At 39.2% G+C, this 22238-nt stretch overlaps 6 protein-coding genes across 7 annotated transcripts; 3 read left to right on the top strand and 3 right to left on the bottom strand.

Annotated features, from left to right (window-relative positions):
- The first annotated feature begins 594 nt into the window (after positions 1-594).
- LOC111804361 (small RNA degrading nuclease 3-like) lies at positions 595-5096 on the top strand. The gene is made up of 12 exons (XM_023689127.1): positions 595-742; positions 891-1073; positions 1194-1283; positions 1740-1808; positions 1962-2102; positions 2270-2386; positions 2467-2536; positions 3069-3169; positions 3301-3435; positions 3523-3630; positions 4039-4146; positions 4376-5096. Exons 1-12 carry the CDS (start codon positions 710-712, stop codon positions 4784-4786), a joined length of 1566 nt encoding a protein of 521 aa, XP_023544895.1. The 5' UTR covers positions 595-709; the 3' UTR covers positions 4787-5096.
- Positions 5097-5618: 522 nt separating this feature from the next.
- Positions 5619-8287, top strand: LOC111803936 (protein RER1A-like). 2 transcript variants are annotated; one of them, XM_023688556.1, is made up of 4 exons: positions 5619-6186; positions 7608-7788; positions 7873-7938; positions 8018-8287. In XM_023688556.1, exons 1-3 carry the CDS (start codon positions 5813-5815, stop codon positions 7927-7929), a joined length of 612 nt encoding a protein of 203 aa, XP_023544324.1. In that variant the 5' UTR covers positions 5619-5812; the 3' UTR covers positions 7930-7938; positions 8018-8287. The 2 variants fall into 2 exon arrangements, with proteins under 2 accessions (XP_023544324.1, XP_023544323.1); XM_023688555.1 differs by having other exon boundaries at positions 7873-8287.
- Positions 8288-8451: 164 nt separating this feature from the next.
- Positions 8452-10554, bottom strand: LOC111803935 (UPF0481 protein At3g47200-like). The gene has a single exon (XM_023688554.1). The coding sequence runs from the start codon at positions 10283-10285 to the stop codon at positions 8687-8689; it is 1599 nt and encodes a 532-aa protein (XP_023544322.1). The 5' UTR covers positions 10286-10554; the 3' UTR covers positions 8452-8686.
- A 294-nt stretch (positions 10555-10848) lies between these two features.
- Positions 10849-12754, bottom strand: LOC111803934 (cysteine proteinase COT44-like). The gene is made up of 4 exons (XM_023688553.1): positions 12018-12754; positions 11662-11897; positions 11422-11562; positions 10849-11334 (listed from the first exon to the last, which is right to left on the bottom strand). Exons 1-4 carry the CDS (start codon positions 12466-12468, stop codon positions 11044-11046), a joined length of 1119 nt encoding a protein of 372 aa, XP_023544321.1. The 5' UTR covers positions 12469-12754; the 3' UTR covers positions 10849-11043.
- Positions 12755-13297: 543 nt separating this feature from the next.
- LOC111803887 (probable beta-1,4-xylosyltransferase IRX14) lies at positions 13298-18043 on the bottom strand (the record flags this gene model as incomplete). Its single annotated transcript, XM_023688495.1, is given in 3 exon segments — positions 13298-13954; positions 16433-16972; positions 17255-18043. Coding segments are annotated over 3 exon segments (1521 nt in total). The 3' UTR covers positions 13298-13716.
- A 2458-nt stretch (positions 18044-20501) lies between these two features.
- On the top strand, positions 20502-22061 carry LOC111804449 (probable WRKY transcription factor 15). The gene is made up of 3 exons (XM_023689256.1): positions 20502-21392; positions 21527-21652; positions 21749-22061. Exons 1-3 carry the CDS (start codon positions 20734-20736, stop codon positions 21906-21908), a joined length of 945 nt encoding a protein of 314 aa, XP_023545024.1. The 5' UTR covers positions 20502-20733; the 3' UTR covers positions 21909-22061.
- The last annotated feature ends 177 nt before the right edge of the window (positions 22062-22238 follow it).

Here is a 22238-nt window from a genome sequence, read left to right as displayed (position 1 = left end):
GCTTTGTTCGAAGGGAGGTGTTGGATGATGAAAGTCGGCTAATTTAGGGAATGATCATAGGTTTATAAACAAATAATACTTTATCCATTGGTTTGAGGCTTTTTGGATAAACCAAAAGCAAAGCTATGAGAACTTGTGCTCAAAGTGGATAATATCATATCATTGTGACATTGTGGAGAGTCGTGTTCGTCTAACAAACCCAACTCTATGGGTTCGCTCCTTTCCCTCTTCCCGCTAGCTAACCCAAGAATTCGTCCAAGTAGTTCATATCAATTAGATTAAGTTTTTAAATGTTTCGAAACTCCATTTTAATAATATATTCCACGGTTGGAATTGGTACTTGGAATTTGACATAAATATTTTTTATAATTCCCTTTTATTTTATTTGTAATAAATTTGAAAAATTAGAAACATGCAAATACATTTCAAACTTTGTTTTTTTTTTTGTTTTTTTTTTTTAAAAAAAAATTAAATTTCAAAGTTTTCATTTTGGAGTTATTTTTTATTAATTTAGCCTAAAAATAAAAAATGAAAACAATAACATAATTATTTTAGGTTTACGTTTACCCAACCCGAAAACCCGACCCTAATGCCGGTCGCTTCTTCATTATCAACAGCTTCCTCGAAGACATAGGCAGACTCCCCGCGGCGGGAACGCACCCACACTTTTCGCAGTTGCAGTCATACTTCGAATTCCGGAGCGTTTCCAATGGAGGACAAGATCGCTACAGCAGAGAAGAAGGTACTCACTTTGTTCTTCAACCTGCCTTTACCATTTATGTGCTGTTACTTAATTGCTCCGCAGGGTGTGTATGCCTAGTATTTTGTGGAAGGCTGAAGGCGGCTTAAATCTGTATAAAAAGCTCTTCCCTTTTTTTTTTTCTTTGTAGGTGCTTGTCGAGATGGTGCGTTTGACCCAAAAGCGAGGAATGAGAGGTAGTGAAGGAGACTGGAAGGAGTTTCTTATCAGTCGTGACCCTAAGTTCGGGGCTAGCATGTGCGACCCGTCTAAGAGGCCCAATGATTTGTTGATTGCTTTTCTCAAGACATTTAGCAAAGAGGATGATTTGATGGTAACGAATCATTCTCTGTCTATCACAAACACTATGGGAAGTTTGTGTTATCTGATTTCTCAACTCTTGTTATTTTCCAAACTAGACTGACATAAATCACGTGTATGTTTTTGTTATCAGTTCTTGGATAAAATTCTCCAGTGTAACGAGAAGCGCAATGTTGTGAAGCAAGTATCGCAGAAAACTTCCGACAATGAATCACCCGAGCAGGTGGGGTTCTTTTTTCTGGAGGATCAATACCCACAGCGACGAATTTTTCTATCTTAGTTGCTTATATTTGATCATTTCAATATTTTTCTGAAAGTATTCCACATGTTTTCTATTGCACCACTTCCTTAGAATGTTTGTCTTATTAGCTGTTTTTCCTTTCGTAATCATGCTACTTTTGCAATGCGCAAAACTTGTGACAGGTGATCTTGAGCTTGAGCTCTTTCAAGCGTATAAATGAAACCTTAATCTGTTTGTCTCGAATTATTGACATGCTCATTCATAGCATTTGGTCTAATTGTTCCAGTAATCATTATGCAAATCCATCGTTTACTAGTACAGTCAACTTATCCTAGTTTATTATCGACTTTCCTTGTATTATTTTTATTTTATTTCCATTCGTTTGTATGTTGTTCATTCTCTTGTAAATTGTTTTAACCCATCATTATGGCCGTGCAGAGGCTGGTTCGGCTTACACTCGAACACCCACAGTATCCATTAGAATATTCATTCCCATCATATGAGAAGGTAGGATGTCAACTTCTGTTTTGTGCGCAATCTTTTACCTGTTTTGTTAATGGACCAATAAACTTTCCATTTTAATATGTAATGTTTTCTATAGTTAACAAGTTATTGCGTATCTTTCTTGAATTGTGTTGATTTGTGGGTCTGATTTTGAAGGGATGGATTGTTACAAAATTCAGTCAAAAGTCTAAAGCACTGAAGTCAAATGCAATATATGCCATTGATTGTGAGATGGTTCTCTGCGAAGATGGAACTGAGAACTTGGTGAGGGTTTGCATGGTGGATCGCGACTTACAAGTATGCTCTTGACCTTTATGTCTTCTTGTAGGCTCTATGCACACCTCCGTTTATACACACACACATAATGAAAAACAATGGTACTATATGTTTGCTAGTATATGATATTTATGATCTCATTAGATTTTCTCAAACCTTTTATGATGAGTGTAGAGATCTCTCTGCAGGTGAAAATTGATGAACTTGTAAATCCTAGAAAAGCAATTAAGGACTACAGAACTGATATAACTGGAATTTCTCCGGGGGATTTGGATGGAGTTACTTGTTCTTTGGTTGATGTTCAGGTATTTGAGTTTGCTTCGTATGAGGATGGTTCACTCTTGCTTGAACATGTATGATCTAATATTCTTTGTTCAAATTGTAGAGATCCATTACAAAATTATTGTCACATGGAACTATTTTGGCAGGCCACAGTCTGAACAATGACCTGCAAGGTAATCTATTTATTTTTCAAGTTCATCTATACTTTTCCAAAAGGTTCAATTTCATTAAAATTTATGTTTCAAGGTTTTTTAGTCTACTTCTTAAGTTGAGTACACGGAGTTGCAGTAAAATATATTTAATTGTATTGTAGTAACATTTTGTTTAATTTGATGGAAGATGTATGAATGTAACATTAAAAATATATCCGCCTCGTTTAATTAAATTTGTAATATCTTACCCAAACTCAAACTAGGTTGCTATTGCAAAAAATTGGACCTTAAATTATACTATACTAATGACTAGCCGCCTGTTTTTTTTAACGGATACTATCTTAAGATTTTCATGTCCTCATACCTTTAATGTTTATTGGCAGTAAAAACTGAATTAAAACTAGTCATGTATGGGACCTTCGAATGCACAAGCATATGGATTCCCATGTTGAGTATCCAAATTCCTTGCAAACAAATGGCCTCTTGAAAATTGTGTGTATTGCTTACCCGGACATTTGTTTATTCTCTGTCCTTTGTTCTTTTATTGCTACAGCACTTAAATTAGATCACACGAGGGTGATTGACACTTCATTTATCTTCAAGTATTCCAATGGATCTATCTACAGAAGACCTTCTTTGAATAAGCTGTGTAAGGCACGTGTAAAATACATGTTTTTCATAGTTCATGTTATTGAGTATTTTTATTTCTGCAAGGGCATTTATTTGCCTAATTGAGAGCATTCGTCTCTTATAGACATCTTTTTTTTTTTTTTTAACTTTGGCAGTCTGTCTTGGGCTATGACCTTCGGGAGGAGGGTGCTTCACATAATTGTCTGGATGATGCTCGTGCTGCCATGAAACTTGTTCTCGCAAAACTTGAGAGTAAAGCTGATGATGTGATTGCTATAGTTGATGAGGATGTAAGAATAGGGATTTTCCAACCCAATCACAGTAGAGCTTATGTTTGTGCTCATATATTAATATTAGTTTTTCTTTATATACTGCAGACACCTCAAATTGGTATGGAGAAGTTACTTCTTCATCGAATACCGATGAATGTACCAAGTGAAGCATTAGCTGGAGTTATTCCTGGTGACTTCACCATTGAACTCAAGGTTGAGTATGCTACATTCAATTCATATGGATCCATAGATATACATTACTATTAAATTTTTATGATAATCTCCATGTCATATACATAGTCAATAGTTTTGATATACGATGATTTCCACGAAAAGATCATGCACACAGTTCACTACTGTAGGTTTAGGATCCAATACACTTTTGATGATAGCTTATTGAATGGGTCCTTTATGGATTAAGAAAGTTGAGCGGCTGGGTTGGGGTTGTGCGAAACTGTAAGTTGAGTGGCCAGGCAAGTTAGCACTTAGCTGAGCAGTTTAACTAGTCAACAAAATATCTATTGTTTAAACAAGATAATCCATTGTGCAGTGTCTATATTCTTCTCCACCTACCACCTTTTATCAGTGAATTTTATGTTTTGACGATTGATTTTCCAACAGCCACCTAAGAAAGGTCAAGGGGGGGATATATACTCTGCATTTGCCATTTTTAAGAACCCCAAGGAGGCACGACAAGCATTCGAACAGATTGAAGGTAACCCAAATGAGGTAATTGTGAACGAACACATCTCTATTTTTATGTGAAATGATTTATTTTCTTCATCTGTTATGCTTTCCTTGTTCCCTTATAATACTGACGGTCTGACACTCTCAATACTATGCCAAATCCTCACCAAATTAGTTCATCATATTCCAAACTGGGGAATGGGGAAGAATTTGAGCACAATTGCCTGGTTGGTTTTACTGATTAAATTATCCACTCCTGCCATACACTCAGGACTCATCTGGACGCCCACAAAAGCTTGTCAGGTTTCAACGTTCAGGGTCCATTGTTAGTATATTTGTTCGCACAATGGGAGCAAATGATTTTGCTGAAAAAGTATCATCGAGAAAGAGAGATCTAGAGGTGATTGAAAACTTAGTAATGTCCAAAAAACAGAAGACTGACCAGAAAATTGAAATGGAGACAATTTCAAAGTCGAGTAGATGTTGCAACCATGTGGAGGAGGTTGAAAGGTTGAAGCAAGAATTGAAACAAAAGGAGGACTCGAGTCACTGTTGTGATCACTCGAAAGAGGTTGAGAGCCTGAAGGAAGACTTGAGAAGGAAGGATTATGAACTTAGTATCCTGCGTAAAGCTATCTCCGTGGGGAAGAAGGAAAACAGGAAGAGAAAAGGAAAGAAGTAAAATTTTGCTCTGGATCAACTCCTCCCTCCCCTTTGTCATCTCTTATCTTCTGATTTTTTTTTTTACTTCGATGGCATTGGGGAAGTTATGCAAAGACTCGGATTCATTGTTGTAGATTATTGTAGTATCAGTCTCGCGGGAGTGGGAGAAAAAGGGCTTCGACTTGCCGGTGTTACTGCTGAAGAATGATGTCTTTAATTTTCAACTTTTCTTCTTGTCTCGGTTGTCTAATTTCTGGTAGAAATATAAATTTTGTTGAGGCAGTCAATCTCAGATGAAATGCATGGGAGAAGGATATAATCCAGTGTCATATTATGTGTGTGACGTATCAACCTCGAGTCACATAGGGAGTGGGTTATATCGAATCTAGAATGCTACCTAGTTTAAATGCATGACACCTCATCCATAATACATTCCTTGATGGGAGGCCGAACTAGCATTGTTGATGAATCCTGCTTAATTTACTCTTTCAAACCAACTACTCATTTGAATAGTCGATGCCACATCATTCAACTGACATAAAGTATATATGCTCTTAACCCAAAAGTCGTGTTTAAATGTAACGGTCTAAGTGTGATGTGGGATTTTAAAATCTACCTTGGGGCACTTGTTTTTATCTCCAATTGATGTGAGATCTCACAACGTGAGATCTTCCACCTTGGAGGCCAAGCGTCTCATTAAATTAAATGTTAGTATAATAATAATAAAAGAAAAAAAAAACAAATATATTTTAATCTATTTCACAATGAACAATTAAAATGAAAGGTGCTAAAATATTGACTTGGGGAGTTGCGAAGCGGAAGCGCCAAGGATCGGTTTAAAAAGAAAAAAGATAGAAAAGGAAAAAGAGAAAAAAAAAAATTGATCGAGGGGAATCAGCCCGCGAACGACGGCCAGTTCGTCAACCCACCCTACCTTGGCAAATGGCTGAAGGGAGATAATTACAGATACAAACATAGGAACGGGGAAATCAAATCTCGAGTATATAAATTGGGCGACGACGGTTGCCGATACTTTTGGGTCCTAATGGAAAGTGACGCGGCTGGCGTTCGTCTCGGCGCCGCGGAAGATGTTTATTCTACCACTCTCTTTTCACGGTGGAGCCATGCCGTTTCCCGGCGGTATCAGCACCTTCTCGATAGGTGTACCCCGTACATCTTCTACCGTTGGATCGCCTGTTTTTTCGTCGCCTCTATCTATGTCCTTCGGGTTTACCTCATCGAAGGATTCTACATCGTCTCTTACGGTCTCGGAATTTACATCCTCAATCTTCTAATTGGGTTTCTCTCGCCCCAAGTGGATCCTGAGATCCTGGATCTCCATGACGGCCCTGCGCTTCCCCTCAGGGAATCCGATGAGTTCCGCCCTTTCGTTCGTAGGCTTCCGGAGTTCAAGTTCTGGTGCGTCCAGGTTTCCGATTCGTTGAATTTTTTTCCCTCCCATTTTCAATTTGAGCCATCGCAGTGTCTTTTGATTGAATACTCTCTGATATATAAACCATGCGATCGGGAATTTGTAGTGTAATTACGAACTGTCGAGGTTTGCTTAAGCTTTAGGAGATGGGTAACTGTTGGATTGGAGTCATGAGCTTTATTAATGATTGGGGTTCGGAATTCTTTTAACTTTTCACCCATAGTATAGGATTTGATCAAGATTGGTGCCTGGGATCTCTGGATGGTTTTTGTATTTGATATTTCATATGTTTGCTAAGTTTGTTCCCATTTAATTTTGAGCCCAGAATTTGACCTTTTCAAAATCTGACTAGTCGAACGAGATTAGAGTTGCAGCGGTGCAATCAGAAGTTTGTGGATATTCTATTTATTTGAACTTGGTATATGTTAAAGGGTTGCGCTCCGGGTTCTAGACTCCTAGCTAGCTCTTGACCCATGTCATTGTCCATTTAAGAGAACCTTCCTTGCTCCCTCAACCCTGCGCCCAAGAAGTTATTTGATCAACATGGCTGTCACTTGTACATCATTGGATTTCAGAGGAAGAAATTCAAAAAAAAAAAAATGTTAACCATGTATTTAACGATTTTAAAAGTAAGTACCATATTGAATAATTTCTCTGCCCTCTAGAATTTGGAGATAAACCAAAATATAAAGAAAAAACCTTGGTTAGATTCCTTGCAACTCTAATCAAGCTGGTTGATACTTGCTGTAAATATCTAAAAGGTTCTGACCTATAGGTTAAGATGTATGACGTTTCCTATAAAAGATATTGTTTCAATTATTCAGCATTTTTTCTTCATGATAGAACCTCGGGATTTGATGTTTCTTTTTACAATGTTTCTAATTGTTTGTAATTTTCGTACCTTTGTTCTCAACCTTCATGTTCCACATTTATATTACTTCCAGCAGCATTGCAGCTATTGGATAGGATCGATCTTTAAGCTGTTAAACATTGAGTTTTATTCTCAAAAACAAAAATATTCTGAAGAAAGTTTCCCGTAATGTAATATGATACAAATCCTCTGTTTATTTGGATACTGATGGCCTGTGTTTATTAAGGTTTAGTTTTAACACAATTGACTGCCTAATCTACTAACATATTCTTTTTTTATAAAAAAGAATTTCTACCATCAAATTTAATCATGTAGAAAACAGATTCCATCATCTTGGACTGGGCTTTATCCTTAATGTGGATCTGTTTTTGAATTGCAATGGTGCATGCAGATTTTCAGAGTTTGTATTCAACAGTTATTAGGGACATTATAGCTTCCTCATCCGATAAGTTTTATATTTTTAGCTTGTAGATCAAAATGACCAATGATAGAAGAATGCTAACTTTTGGTAATGTTTCCTTCCTTCCCACTTTGAAGGTACTCTATCACAAAAGCCTTCTGTATTGCTTTTTTGATGACATTCTTCAGTGCATTTGATGTACCTGTATTTTGGCCTATACTTCTATTTTACTGGGTGGTGCTGTTCACTCTCACCATGAGGAGACAGATATCACACATGATCAAATATAAATATGTCCCGTTCTCCTTTGGTAAACAGGTATGTTCTCTGTTTTCATGGTCTTCTTCCATTCATCATGTCCCATGCAATTATTAACTAACGATGTTCTTTACTTCTTGATAGCGATATGATGGAAAGGGTGCAGCTTCAAGCGACACCAAGAGCCTTCTGAAGGATTGAAGTCTTTGGGTAGATTAATAGTAGTAATTATTTCTATTAAGTAGAGAACTGGTAAACTTTATTTATTCTGCTGTATTCTTGTTCTCAGTTAGTTCTACATGAGGAGAAGGCGGTAAGAGATAATTGTACTGAAGATAAGTTAGGCTGATCATCTGCTGCTGGTTTTTCATTTCCCCTGATCTTTGTACTTCTTTGGATGTTCCTATGGAAAATCAAGTTTCGGGAAGATATAGTATGATTTCTGAATTTTCCCTTCTCTCCTTGACAGATGATATCTTTCAGTCGTAAAGATTGAAAAATCACTGTAATCCCATTCATCTGTAGGAAAAGCTAATTTAACGTCTAATTTCTTTTGATCTTTTACAAGTTCTCGTGTAAAGAAGCAGCAAAAGCCAAACTTCTTTTGATATCGTGAAAATATTATGGGCATTATAGAAATAGTAGCCTATGAAAGAGTGAATTTAAGACAGAATTTACCCCATTAGTTCAGTTAGATGTTACCACAAAAAAGACCAAACAAAGTCATCTCATCTGGGGTTCATGTTACTCTGAAAATTCAAAGCCATCTCCATCCACAACATAATCAAAATGAAAACTACTCTCGTATTACAAAACCAATAAGACAATTCCATCAGCTATTTGAACTGAGCTGGAAAACCAATCCAAGAGAAAAAGAAGAAAAAGAAGAAGAAACAACTGAAAAACAGAAGCTTTTTATCTGATATGATAGAGAGAGGGGCAGGTTCTGAGTTGTGGGTCAATTTGGGGGCCTGTAATAACCGTAAACACCATAGAAGGTCTGTGCAAAAGTAAGCAACAGAAGAACTACTGCAGCAACCAAAGAGATGATGGCCCATGGATTGCTGAAGTAGTTGTGTTTCAAGGTTGCTCTCCAAGCATTCCATTTATGGTTGTAGTAGCGATTCACATCCTCGGACAGTTGGGAAAGGTAGCTAGCATTGATGTCGTAAACTACCTCTTGACAGAGACGATTGAAGAGCTCAGCAACCTCCTCATCACTGCCAAGCCAATGCTCTATTATCCCACAGTAATGGAGGTAAGCAACGTCTTCATGAGAGTCGATTAGATTATCCATGAAAACCACATAGGAGGTTATGTCATTGCTGCAATCAAGATGACACTGTTCGAACGCTATTAGATTCAGAAACAATGACCTTGTTCCGTCGTGAATCAATAGCCGTGGAATTTGCATAACCCCGTTGTTGAAATTTATGTCCCAAAATCGATCAGTTTTCTTCTTCTGGAATCTGATCCCTGCGTCTTTCAGCTCTTTCACGCAGTGTATCAATTGCTGCCTCCGTTTATCGGCCACCCGATTCGTATGAGACCGCCGTTTGATCCACACTTTTGGTGCTAATTTGGGGCCTGATCGCAGGAGACTTTGCCGGAAAACGTCGAGGCAATGAAGTCCGCCTTGATAACCAAGCGGGTCAAAGGCGGTTGTGTTCCCGAGAGATGATTCTAGTTTGTTCAAGTTACTTTTAGTCAAGGGCTCATCGTTTGGGGTTAATGGATCGAAGAATCTGAGAGCCAATTCGGCTACAAGCCCTTTCTGGTAGTGGTCACCAAGCTGAAGCTCTAGCAGCCGATCCAGTACAAACAGGGGAAGCTGATTTTCGAGCATTATCATGTCCCTCTGGATTGAATGCATTGAGCCGCGCATTGCGAAGATTGGATCATTTCGAGGGTACCCAAGTTGTTTGAATCCTTCTGCAGCTCCTCTGAAGAGCTCAAGCACAAAGCAACCATCCAGCACCATCATTTCAACAAACTCATTGCTGCTAAAACTGAACGGTCCTTCATAACAACTACGGGCTTTCTCCTCAAGTTCTTTCATGGCATCCAGATAAAGCTTTATGTCGTGCTTTGTTCTCTCTAGGATGTGGTGAAGCGATCGCCATTTATGGCGTTCCATTTGCCGGACCCGGCGCTTTCCATGGTGGTAAGGTCCCAAAGACACAATCTGAGGAACAACAGCTTTGTCGTCTCCATCTTTCAGGTAGTGGGGGACCTTGTAAATGCTGATCTTCGCCCACGAACTTTCTACTTCATCTTGATGTGCTTGGCCAAGCTTTTCCTTGATGGTGATAACCCATCCTGACTCCGGTGATTCCGGGTCTTCTTCAAGCTTCTGATCTTCATCTTCTATTATAACACGATGGGATTCTGAATGATTCTGTCTCTGCCCCTGAAGCTGGAGCTCTGATTTTTCTTGAGAATCAACAGAATTGGCTGAATTTGAGTTTAAGATGGGAAGTCCAGATTCTACCGTTTCTCTGAGCTTGAGGGTGATCAGATACCAGCTCAATAACTCTTTATTGAACACAGCCACCATCTTGTGCACAGAACTGAAACTTCTTAGACTAAGATTGGCATTTGAAGAACTCTTATCCGTCCCCAGCAACGAAAGCACTGTACTCCGACATAGACAACGAGGACGTAATAATTAAGGTGAGAAGGAAAATATCCAAATTATTAATGCTTTTAAGTTCCAAAAGACGTGAAGCAAAGGTGTAGATCATCAAAAACGAAACGGACCCATTTACTTGGAATGTCTATCTTCGATGTTTGGTGAGAATGTGATTTTCATTGAAAAATCAAATTGCCATTCTTTATTTCCAATTCTGTTTTCCGTTTTTCTTCTGGATTTTTATCAGAAGTGCACGATTCTCTCTCTCTCTCTCTCTCTCCTTTTACTTGTATTAGGATTATTATTATATTATATGCAGAGATGAAATTTCCCCTGGAATTGAATTATTAAGTATTGCCACCATCTTGCAGCCCCAAAGTTGACCCCAATGATAGCATTAGGTGGAAGCAATGGCCAAAATCATGAGAGGAAATTTGCTTAATTGTTTCTTTGATTGGGGGTGGGGAATGACAACACAAAAAGACATCTCCTTCTTAAATGCTACAGATATCATTAAACTGTTAAGGAACATTGATATTGAACCGAATCATTTACAAGAAAGAAGCACATTAAGATTTCTAGGTAAAACAATAGGCCCAACTTCAGACCAATAGGAATTGAAATATCAAGACATAATTTCTCTCCATTTCACCTTTTTTTCTTCTCGCCAAACTGCCAGGAGTTTATATTGCGGCAGTGCTAATCTTGTTCTTGTCCCCAACAGTTTCCAAAGCCGAGTATGATCCTGTTGGGTTGCTGCCGTTCTTAACAGGATAAGAAGCCTGCATTGTTATCCCACACTTGCCATTGGTAGTGTGCTTTACATTGCGCTCTAGCTTGAAGTAGCCATCCTCACCCCATCCCGTGCCCCAAGAGTTCCTTACAAGCCAATAATCAACCCCGTTCTCTGTGCCATATCCAACAGCGACCACGCCATGGTCCAGAGCAGAGCCACAATCACCAGTGAATACACCCTGAAAAGTTTAGACAAATGTGATCAATCACAATTTATGGATTGAAGTGGATAGTTCACGAAATGTGAGAGATACACGATTGCTTACCGATTGGTAGAGTTGCATAGCCAAGCCACTAGCTTCAATGGCGACGCTCACTGGCTGATGGGCAACGGCCTTCTTCAATGTTTCCTCGTCGTTGGCAGGGACATCCTCGTACCCGTCGATGCTAACAACCTTGGCATTTTTCTGGGAGAGAGAGGGGAGATGTCATTCAATTCAACTCAATTCAATTCAATTCCAGAGAGGGAATCAAAATCCGGCGGAGAAAAGCAGAAATAATCTCACCCTGGTGGGATCGCATTGTCCGTCCAAGCCCTCATAAGGGTAATCTTCTTCGGTGTCCAAGCCGCCGTTGTCAATGATGAACTGGAAGGCATAGTCCATAAGGCCTCCATTGCAGCCTGAATTGTACTTTTTGTCGCAGCTAACAAGCTCTTGTTCGGAGAGAGAGATGAGTTCTCCGGTGACGATCTGGTTTATGCCTTCCACTGCCGCTATAGTGGAGAATGCCCAGCAGCTTCCTGTTTCCCCCCAACAACACAATTATATTAAAGTCGGCAGGGAAATAAAAATTTAAATTTTAAAAATTTCAAAATATATAACCGTAATTTTTTTTTAAAAAAAAAATTTAAAAAACTCACCGCAACTTCCTTGATTTTTGATGGGAGTAACGGCACCTTTGGCCCTCCAATCGACGGATTCCGGCAACTGGTCGCGGTTGTTAACGGCGTATCGGCGACTGGCGTTCTTGTCCTTCATGACTCGTCGAGCAGGGGACGACCTGGTCCCCAAATACGCAGCCCGATACTCGTCGTTGGTCAAATCGGCGAACCTGTTCAATCCAACCTTATACGTCCGATTCTCAGAGTTATGGTCATCGATGAAGTTCAGATTCTCCCGGAAGATCTGAAACCTCTTCTCCTGTTCTTCGATTCCGTTGTAGGTCTTGCCAAACTTCGCCAGCCACAGGTCGTAGGTTGCTCTCACCTCGCTGTCACTCCTGCGGCTGAGCAGAGAGGAGGAGGAGGAGAGGGCGGAAGTGGAAAGGAGGAAGAAGGAGAGGAGGGGAAGCAAAGTGGTGGGAGAAGGCATGGCGAAGGTTGGTTAAAGAAGATTCGGAGTGATGGGGAAAGTGGGGGAAGTGGCGATGGGTATTTATAGGAGGTGGAGGTTAGCTCATGGGTTTAGAGAATAGTAAAGGGTTGGAAAATGGGAGAATGAAAGGGCAAGTTGATGGCGGAAGGTTTTGGCAGTTAAAAGGAAATAAAATATAATGCAACCGATTGAATTTGGCATGGGAGAGTGTGCCAGCGGAGAAGATGACATGACTGACTTTCACTGTCATTTCCCATACACGAGGAGCTCATCTCATCTCAGATCACCACTTCCATTACCATTTTCTTATTACTCCTTTCAGAATTCAAAGATGAGAAAGTAAAAGCGTTTAATCTTGAAAGAATTTATACAAGTGTTGAAAAAGAAATGAAAGGGAGAAGTGGCGGCTCCTGTTCCCAAGAAGCTGAGAGAAACAATCCCATCCCATCCCATCCCATCCCATCCCATCCCTTCAACGTAACCAAAAAACACCAATAAAGTATGAATCCATTAAATAGGGAGCAGGCGTCTTCTCTTGGGAACACAAATTTCATTCTCTCCATCTCTCTCTCCAAATCTTTCTTTCTTCATACAATATTCCCGGTTAATACTTAATGTGCACTCCTCAATTATTACAACTTTTTTTTGTGTTTTCCATTTTATTTTGTACCTCCAAGTTGAAGTTCAATGAATTTAGAAAGTAGTGACCTATGGCAACGTAAGAGCTAAGTTTCCCCCCATAATGTACGACAAGTTTACATGGTTGAAGTATCGAAGGTATTTAGGAGTAATGTCCAATTTAAATTGGAAGAGACCCAACACCAACTTTGCTTTGTTTTATGTTTTGTGATTATGAAGCAGGCAAACGGCCTCACAACTACACTATTGAGAGCATCACGTATAAAATGTTGAAACATATTTTGAATACAAGCTTCCTGCAGTAGCAGCAGCAGGTACAAATCCCCTTCTCACCACATTAGAACACCAATCACCCCATAATGAAACAAAAAAATAAAAATTTTTAATAGAAAAGAGAAAACTGTAACCGAGTCTGAAATCAAAACTGAATTCTTTGTATACATGGGCCCTGTTATGAAGCCTGCCTCTTCTGATTCACATTCACATTGAAACCAAACCACGATCTTTTTTACCTGCCTCCCTCAAAAACCATTTCTTCCCTTCAATTCTTATCATCTAATCTTTGGACACCAGAAAGATCATGGACGTGATATGGCCTGTTTCTTTTCAGTTCTGAGAATGTCTCTCTGAGGTTTGAGTATCCACCACTTTCGGTTCGTGCCGCTTTCTCTTGCTTCGAGAACTTCTTCTGGATCTGGATGAATGAGCCTTTGCAGGAAGCTTAGTTGTTTCCTCGTGGTTGCCTCTCCGAGCTTTTTCACCAGTAGGGAGTTCGGGAGGAACGTCCGGCCATGGTGTTCGTTTTGCAGGTACCGTAATCTCCAAAGGAGGGTCGATTAACCACCTATATCAAATAGAAATGGAAGCATTAAGTGAATATAAAAGCAACATTCATGATGGAGGATCAACGAAAGTTGTCCAAGCAGAATCCGGCATCCCAGTGAAATGGCCAACAATACCATTAACTTGAGAATCTAAATGAAAAAAAAAAAAAATGCATATGAAGAAGATACCATAGCACATATGCAGATGAAAACACAGAAACGACCCAGAAAAGATTAGAAACAACGATATAAGTAGGTGGTGCGATGCAAGAAAAAATAAACCAGCCAGGTATTACCCTGATCCTTTCTTTTTATACTTTAATGTGTAGAACTCTTTGCACCAGCTAAATTATAGCGAAGTTGGATGTCTCTTTCAGATATAGTGAAAAGGAAGATGAAGCAAGGTAGCCTAAAGCGGATTAGGCTACCAAACAGTAAGGAATCACCGCATTTCGTAGTCAAAAGGCGCATTCAGAAATGAAGATGAAACTTTGTATTGCAACCGAATCTCAAATCCCTATGACCCTAGCTTCCTAGAGATTAAAGACTGCCCAACTGGATAGTGAACTGGCATCCTTTGTCCTTGACTTCTGAAAAACAGAAACAGTACGAAGAAGAGGATTCTTGTACTATAATTTTGTAGAAGTTTGCCAGAAAGAAAAGCAAAAATCTGAAGGGACTTCTAATTAACGATATTCTTGGAAACTTTTATTAGATTTTGGATCTTCGGGATCAAATTCTTAAAGGAAAAAGAATGAAAGAAGTGAAAAATCATGTCCAAGGAAATGTTTCATCAGATTTGAGATGTTTGGAGATGCCTTCCGGTCACAGGTTCAAAGCATTTGGTGAAAAACTTGATAATATAAATCTTCCATTGTTTCACATACAGCACCTTTACTGTTTTCCACTAGAATTTTGGAGCTATGAGTAGATGAGAAGAAACTATTCCCTCAGTTAGGGTGAGCAAACCTCTCGAGAATTTGCGGGATGAGGCAAAGCCTGTCCAGAATTAGTGAGGTGGGTCGGCCATAAGCATAACCTCCTATACCTTGATTGATCTATAGAAATAATGTCTTAAGAGGTGTCTATAATGCTCTATAGAAATAGAACGTATAAATGGCGAAAGAGAAAATGGGAGTAAATGTAATTAGATCACCGGAAATTGGCCATCAAGATGAGCAACCCTTCTTGGAAAAGATTAAGGCAAGATGAAAACAGAGGCCATGGTGTTTGTTGTAAATTCTTAAAGGCGTTTGGAACGGTAGTCAAAATTCAAAATGGAAAGAGAGAGGGCAAAGTTGGAAGAAAATAATTACTATGCAAGAAGAACTTCTAGGAGACTGCTAGTGATTCTAATCTTGACAACGTTTTGAACGTAACATTGAGCTCAACCTATGACAGATTCAAAAGAGGAGCCTATGATCTTGGCTTCTATAGAACGATAAGAAAAACTATAAGATTGTCCAAGGTTTCTTCCAACACTAAGGCCATCTCCGACACATTGCTAAATGTTCAGAGTCCGATAGGAACCTGAGGGCGTAGAGGTTATGTTATCTTAGAAAAGAGGATAATAGTTATAGAAAAAGATTACTTATATTAGTCAGAAATTATATAACATGAATATCTAAAAAAGGTATGGGTTTGTATGTAGATGAAAAAAATAAGCTTGATGAGGAACCAACATCCGGAAGATGAGTAGGCAAAAAGTCCACCCCTCTGAAAACCCTCAACCCTTTTCACTCTCCAAAGCCTGATCTATTTAATGTCCTCGGCATCATTGATGCAAAGCAAAAATTAATTGCAGTGACAATACAATTGACATGTTAAATGAACTGATCGATTTACAATTTAGAATAGAAGAATTTTTTCGTCCTACTACCATATAGCAGCATATAATGTCATTAACAACTGCATCAAACAAAAAACACAGATCTACCACCTACCACGAAAATCTATTGGCTCCAATATTCAAGTGCAGTGGCCTTCTAATGAATTATTAAATATTCTTGTAAGTTGACCACTTATAACAACTATTGCAAGTAAGCACCAAAAGATAGAAATTTTCATACCAAAAAATATCCAGAAGCAAAAATTAGAGATACAACATACACAAAACATCAAATCTAGATAAAAGTTGCATTAGAAAAAATCAATATGAAAACCAGTTAAGATGATAAACCATGATCAAGGAGAGGTGATAAAGACATCCTTGGAGGGTAGAGAAGACATTAAATTAAAGGATTAGATCGGATATGAACGGCCTCAACAGGAAAGTTTAACGGAGATGCCTTTCTATAATTGCATCTCCCAATTCAGTAACACGATATTATGTCATTTTTAGGTGTTTGAAATGTTCTTAAAATTTCAATACGCATTCGGAACAAATTGACCCAAAAAGTTCATATTGTTTCATTTCATGTTTAGTCCTATATCTAACAGATTGACGAATTTCATATATGTAATATGGAGGAAGGCATTAAATAAAAGATGATACTAACCCATGAGGAAATTTGCTATCGAAACGAGCTTCAACTCTGAGCCACCAGAGCAAAACTTGGCGGCCACAACTTCCAAGCGGCTCAACCATCGATGCATCCTTCAAAAGAAATAAGGGACTCTCTAAAGCATCATCACCAACATCCAATGTATCAAACTCATTGACCCATTCTGGCTTATCTTCTGCATCTTTCCATAGCAACTTGGAATTCAACGCAAACCCACACCACTCAAGCTTTCTCGGAAGAACTGATGTCTTGTCACCAATGAATTTAGCGCTCTTTCCGGCATATGGGAGCGCATTGAAGGTGTGCCAACCAACCAACTTATTGGAAGAATTACAAGCAGGACCCTGAGCAGGAATTGGAGGGTTCTCCACCTCCTCTGATGATTCATCTTGTTTATCTGACTGAACGATAATTCCGACAGACAGAGCACCAAACCACTTCACATTCTGGATCTCATCGAAGAACTCCATACTGTGCATATTACTGTCATCCACAAATATCACAATTCCATCCAGCCTCATTTTGCTCACAATTCTGCATCATTCATACCTACAGAATCAAATTCATATTCTAAAAGCAAACTGAAATGCGCAGTCGTATTAGGAGAAAATGGGGGCTAAGAAATACAATATTCATCATCATGCACAATCTTTGATCTTTTCTCCTTTTTTGCTCCGCAATTAATAGCTTACTAACTAAATCGTACTCGAGCACTCAGCTTTGTTTAGAAAGAAACAGAAGCGTTTAACTACTTAATCTTCAAAAAACAAGCAAACATCAAGCACAAAGGAAAAAAGGAAGGTATGGAGAAATAACCTCAAGGCATGAAGCCTCATCTGAGCCTCCATTCGATGCCTACCCTCCCAAGAAGTTGGCATCCGCTGATTGAACCCAACGTGGATAGTCTCCAGCCCAGACTTGGCAAGAACAGAAGCAGTCTCGTTGGTGATTTCACCGGCCTCCACCACGATCCAAACAAGCTCGTAAGGGACCAACATTAGCGAGTGCATAACGCCAGTCATGTGGAGCGCCTGGAAAGTCCGCACATAAGTTGGCGTTATAGCAATTAACTTTCGCGGATTCTTGACCCCGAATTGGCGCCTTTGTTCCCTCTGTACCGTCTCAATAATCTGGTGAGCCTTCATGACTTCAGTAGGGTTTGGATGCGGCCACGGCCGGATTCGGATCCCATGCCTCCCTACGACCACGCGGCTACTCGAAGTGGCAATAGTCGTAGTCGTCGTCGAATTCGCAGGAATTTCAAGATTTACAGTCGGATTTGGCAGCGAAGTAGAGTGAATGTTCAGGTCAGTGGCGGATCGAAAAGGAGTCAAGTAGAGGTTAGTGGTAGTGGAAGTAGAGAAGAAAAGGAAAAACACAAGACGAGAGAAGCGAAATCCAAGCACAAGACTGATGAGGCAACAAAGTCCATGAAGAACTAGCCAGAAAATCCCCGCCGGCGACTTGATTGGACTATCCGTGGACGAATCCAACGGCGATCCTCTGAAGCTATTGGCCCGACGGGCAGCATAGGTCTGCTGTAATGCGGAAAGCTTCATATTCTGGGTTTGACCCCACTAACCCTCCTTCGCTCCAGCAGAAGAGGAATTGGACAAATCGTTGAAAAGGAGTAGTTCAGATGTTCCTTTAAAGCTGAGATTCGATTTGGCTTGTAAAGTTAGCAAGAGAATGGGAATGGTGGTGCGGAAGTGGGTTGGAGAAGGGAGCTTAAGTGATTGATTAGAGGAGAATTACTTTGAGTTGAAGAATGAAAAGCTACGAAAAATGTGTTTGTCCGAGTCTTGTTTGGCGAACAGACACACGCGGTGTCGAAGGCGATATGAGGCCAAGATGAAAGGGGCCCCAGATGCTCGACGAAATGCCTGAAAGGTAAAGAGTATTAGAAATAAGGAATGAATCAGTAAGAAAATGAGAGAATATTAAATACAGAAACAGTTAAACCTTTGAAGGGCAGCTTCAAACGCAAGCCAAAAGCATGAATGGCATTGGGAAGGCAGGGAGGGAGGGTGGGCGCAGTTGGTTTGGTTTGGTTGACGCCGGATTACAACAGTAGAAAGTAGAATTCAACGCATAGCTTCCAACCAGTGGTTGACAGGTTCAAACCTCACCCACCCATCAAAGAATTTTTTTTAAAAAGAAACTACAACAAACATGTTCCCCTTTTTACCTTCTCTAAGCAATCTCAAATTGGCGAGCGCCAAGAATTGAATTGTGAGCTCCTCTTTTCAAATTGATTTCACCCCCGCTTTCTTCTTCTGGTAATTAACAAATACACATTTTTATGAACGACCCGCCCTTACCATTCTGTAATGGGCAACTTAATTAATATGATTATAATCTTTGAGAACAGTCAAAATTGCAACAATTGGAAGCAATCAATCATAGATGAGGTTGCTGATATTATAAGGAAAATTGGAGAAATTTGATAAATGAGAGAGATCCAAAATAACAAACCCACCTACATTAAAAAGCCTCCCATAATAAAACAAAAGCCTTAGGTAAACCCATTACATCAATTCTCAATTGCCTTTACTTTCCTTTGAAGTCAGGCAACACTATTTCCTCTCCCTTTCTAATCTTCAACCCATCATTGTGAATATAAATATATATATATATATAGAAGTCCGAACGTGGGCCAAGCCCAGCATCCTGAATTTTGTGTTACCAATTGACGTGGGCCTCTTCTGTCGATCCAGCCCATAATGGAAGGTAAAAGGCTCTCAAATTTAACACAGCTCAAGGCCCATTATATGTGATTAGAAAAATGATGGTACAATGATTTAATACCATTATTAAAATAACGCACTAAAAATTACATCTATAAATCAAAAGTCATTAAATGTTTGAACTTTTGGATTATTCCACCTAAAAATAGGTTAATTTAGTCTTGGGACTGGATATTTATAGGCCGTTGGCTAGTTATTTTTTAAGAGAGAAAAAAAAAATGTAGATAAATTATTGTGAATAAAATAGGGCATTGTTGGAAGTGAATTTAATATTAATAACTTATGCTGCTTCATGTTACAACAAGCTCTACCAGATGGTCCACACAATTAGTGTAGTTTGTTGTCCTAAATTTGACTCCATTTACTTTCATACCCTACCTTCATTATATTTATTAAATTAACCCATGTTATATACGTACTCATGCACCAATAAATATTTGTCAACTTTGTATTATTGCATGCATTTTATACCAATAAATCACATAACACGTACATATTGAAACGGATTATTACGGAGTAGTAGTTGGGGGAAGCCTGTAAGTCAACTGAAGGATGCTGTATTTGACGTGGAGGTGAGCTGGCATGAATCCATTACACGTGGCCGTATTTATAGTTGGTCAAAGATCAAACGGCTAAGATCACATCTTTGACCTAATCACTATCTTCGTCCTTTTCTTCTTTCCCATCTAGATTCTAGACCAGATTAACTTTTGTGGTCCCCACTTAAACTGCAGGTCAAGGTTCTCGACATCAAGCATCGGATTCCGAGTTTCTTTCTCTCTTTTTTTCCTCCACATTGATCTATATAATTTTGGCACTTTCGTTTTTTAAATTACTTTCTTTCTTTTTTTCAATTTTAAATACGATTTTAAACATACACTAAAGTTCAACCAAATCAATTTATCTTAAAATAATAATAATATATTTTATATTATTATTATATTTTTAAATATTTAATTCAAATCTTTCTTAAATTGGATGAATTTTACGGTCACAAACTCATCCACCACAAAGAGAGAAAAATGCAAAAGAGGGAACACGACAAAAAAATAATAATAATAATAATAAAAATAAAAATTGAAAACCCTTTGATCAAGCAATGGGTCATACTAAGCATAATCATGNAGAAATGTTTTGTTGAAAATAAAGAGGATTAGAAGGATGGATTGGGTGTAGAAATTTGGGTGTGTATTAGTCAACAGCCGAGGATGAGGATGCATGTCAAATGAGTAAGCAAAATGACAAAGTTGTCCCCCCCACTTTAGCTGACTTAACTGTACAAGGAAAATAAAAAAAGAAAAAGAAGAAAAGAAAAAAGAGAAAGAAAGAAAGAAAGAAAGAAAGAAGAGAGAAGGCGAAGAGAAGATGAGAGGAGTTTAATGGCCCAATTTCAGACACCATTTTGACCGGAGAGGACACACTCTCTCTTTTTCTTCCTCTCTTTCTTTCTCTCTTACCAATCCTACGTTCTTCCTCCTATTTTATTTACTTTTTTCCTTTTTCCTTCTTCTTGCACTCCAATCCTGTTTGGTTGATGGGTATGTAGATATGGCTGTGGACCTCATCTCCCACCCCTACCCTCCTCCCTCCACCACCCACAATATGGAACCCAACGCCGTCCAAGAGGCTGCCTCAGGCCTCGAGAGCGTCGAGAAACTCATCCGATTGCTCTCCAATGCCCAACATCACTCCTTACCCACCTCTACTCAATCCCCCAATTCCACTTCCAATTCTCCCACCGATTTCCCCACCGACTGCCGCGCCGCCGCCGATGCTGCTGTCTCCAAGTTCAAAAAGGTTATTTCTCTCCTCGGCCGGAGCCGTCTTGGCCACGCTCGCTTCAGAAGAGCTCCTCTCCCTCTTCCTCAACCCCAAGTCCTCTACGCCACTCCCATCCAGCAGATCCCACCCCATCGCCATCTCCCCGCCGGCGACCTCGACAACAACGACTCTCTCACTACTACTCTTAATTTCTCTTATTCCTCTGCCCATAACTCCTTCATCTCCTCCTTGACCGGCGACTGTGATACCAAGCAGCCTTCCTCCTCCTCGCCTTTTCAGATTATCAACCTCTCCCAAGTCTCCTCCGCCGGGAAACCCCCCCTCTCTACTTCTTCGCTTAAGAGAAAGTGTAGCTCCGACAACCTGGGATCCGGCAAGTGCGGCGCTGCTTCTTCCTCCGGCCGATGCCACTGTTCCAAGAAGAGGTCTCTCTCTCCCTCTCTTTCACATTTCATTACTTTAATGATTAGGAATTTCATTTAATTTTAAGAGGAAAAAATTAGAAATTAAAAATTAAAAATTAAAAAGTTGTTAAGGATAAAAAAATTTTGGATGGCAGAAAAGTGAGAGTGAAGAGGGTGGTGAGGGTTCCGGCGATAAGCTTGAAAATGGCGGATATCCCACCGGACGACTATTCATGGAGGAAATATGGTCAAAAGCCCATTAAAGGCTCTCCACATCCCAGGTAACAATTTTTCTTTTTTATCTTTTTATCTGTTATTCTTTTTTTCCACATTGTTGACTTTTTCAAACTTGTATTCTAAATTATTAAATAAAACAGGGGTTATTACAAGTGTAGCAGCGTCAGAGGTTGCCCAGCCCGGAAACACGTAGAACGTGCCGGAGACGATCCGGCGATGCTAGTGGTGACCTACGAAGGAGAACACAATCACACTCTCTCTCTGCCCCAACCCTCCACTCTCATCCTCGAGTCTTCTTAGACCATCGTGATCGTCGCCTTCATCTTAATCTCTAATGAGATCTGAGGGTCAGTTTTTCTCCACGTTATTTATCATATATATATAAATATATATTAATGCCTTCTCTTATCTCTCTTTTCTTGGACAATGTGAATTTGTCTATTATTATTATTATTAAAAATTAAAAAAAAGAAAAAAAAAAGAAAAAAAAAAAGGAAGGTAAAGATTGTGGATTTGGTATTAGTTGGAGTGGGATGCCTTTTTTTCCTTTTCCTTTTTCTGGATTTGGATTTTTTTTTTTTTTTTTTTTTTTTTTTTTTTTTTTTTTTTTTTTTTTTTTTTTTTTTTTTT

This window comes from Cucurbita pepo, chromosome LG10, assembly GCF_002806865.2.
Source record: "Cucurbita pepo subsp. pepo cultivar mu-cu-16 chromosome LG10, ASM280686v2, whole genome shotgun sequence".
NCBI classification, from domain to species: Eukaryota; Viridiplantae; Streptophyta; class Magnoliopsida; order Cucurbitales; family Cucurbitaceae; genus Cucurbita; species Cucurbita pepo.
The sequence above is the reverse complement of the archived record's forward strand: the minus strand, read 5'-3'. Positions and strand labels throughout refer to the sequence as shown.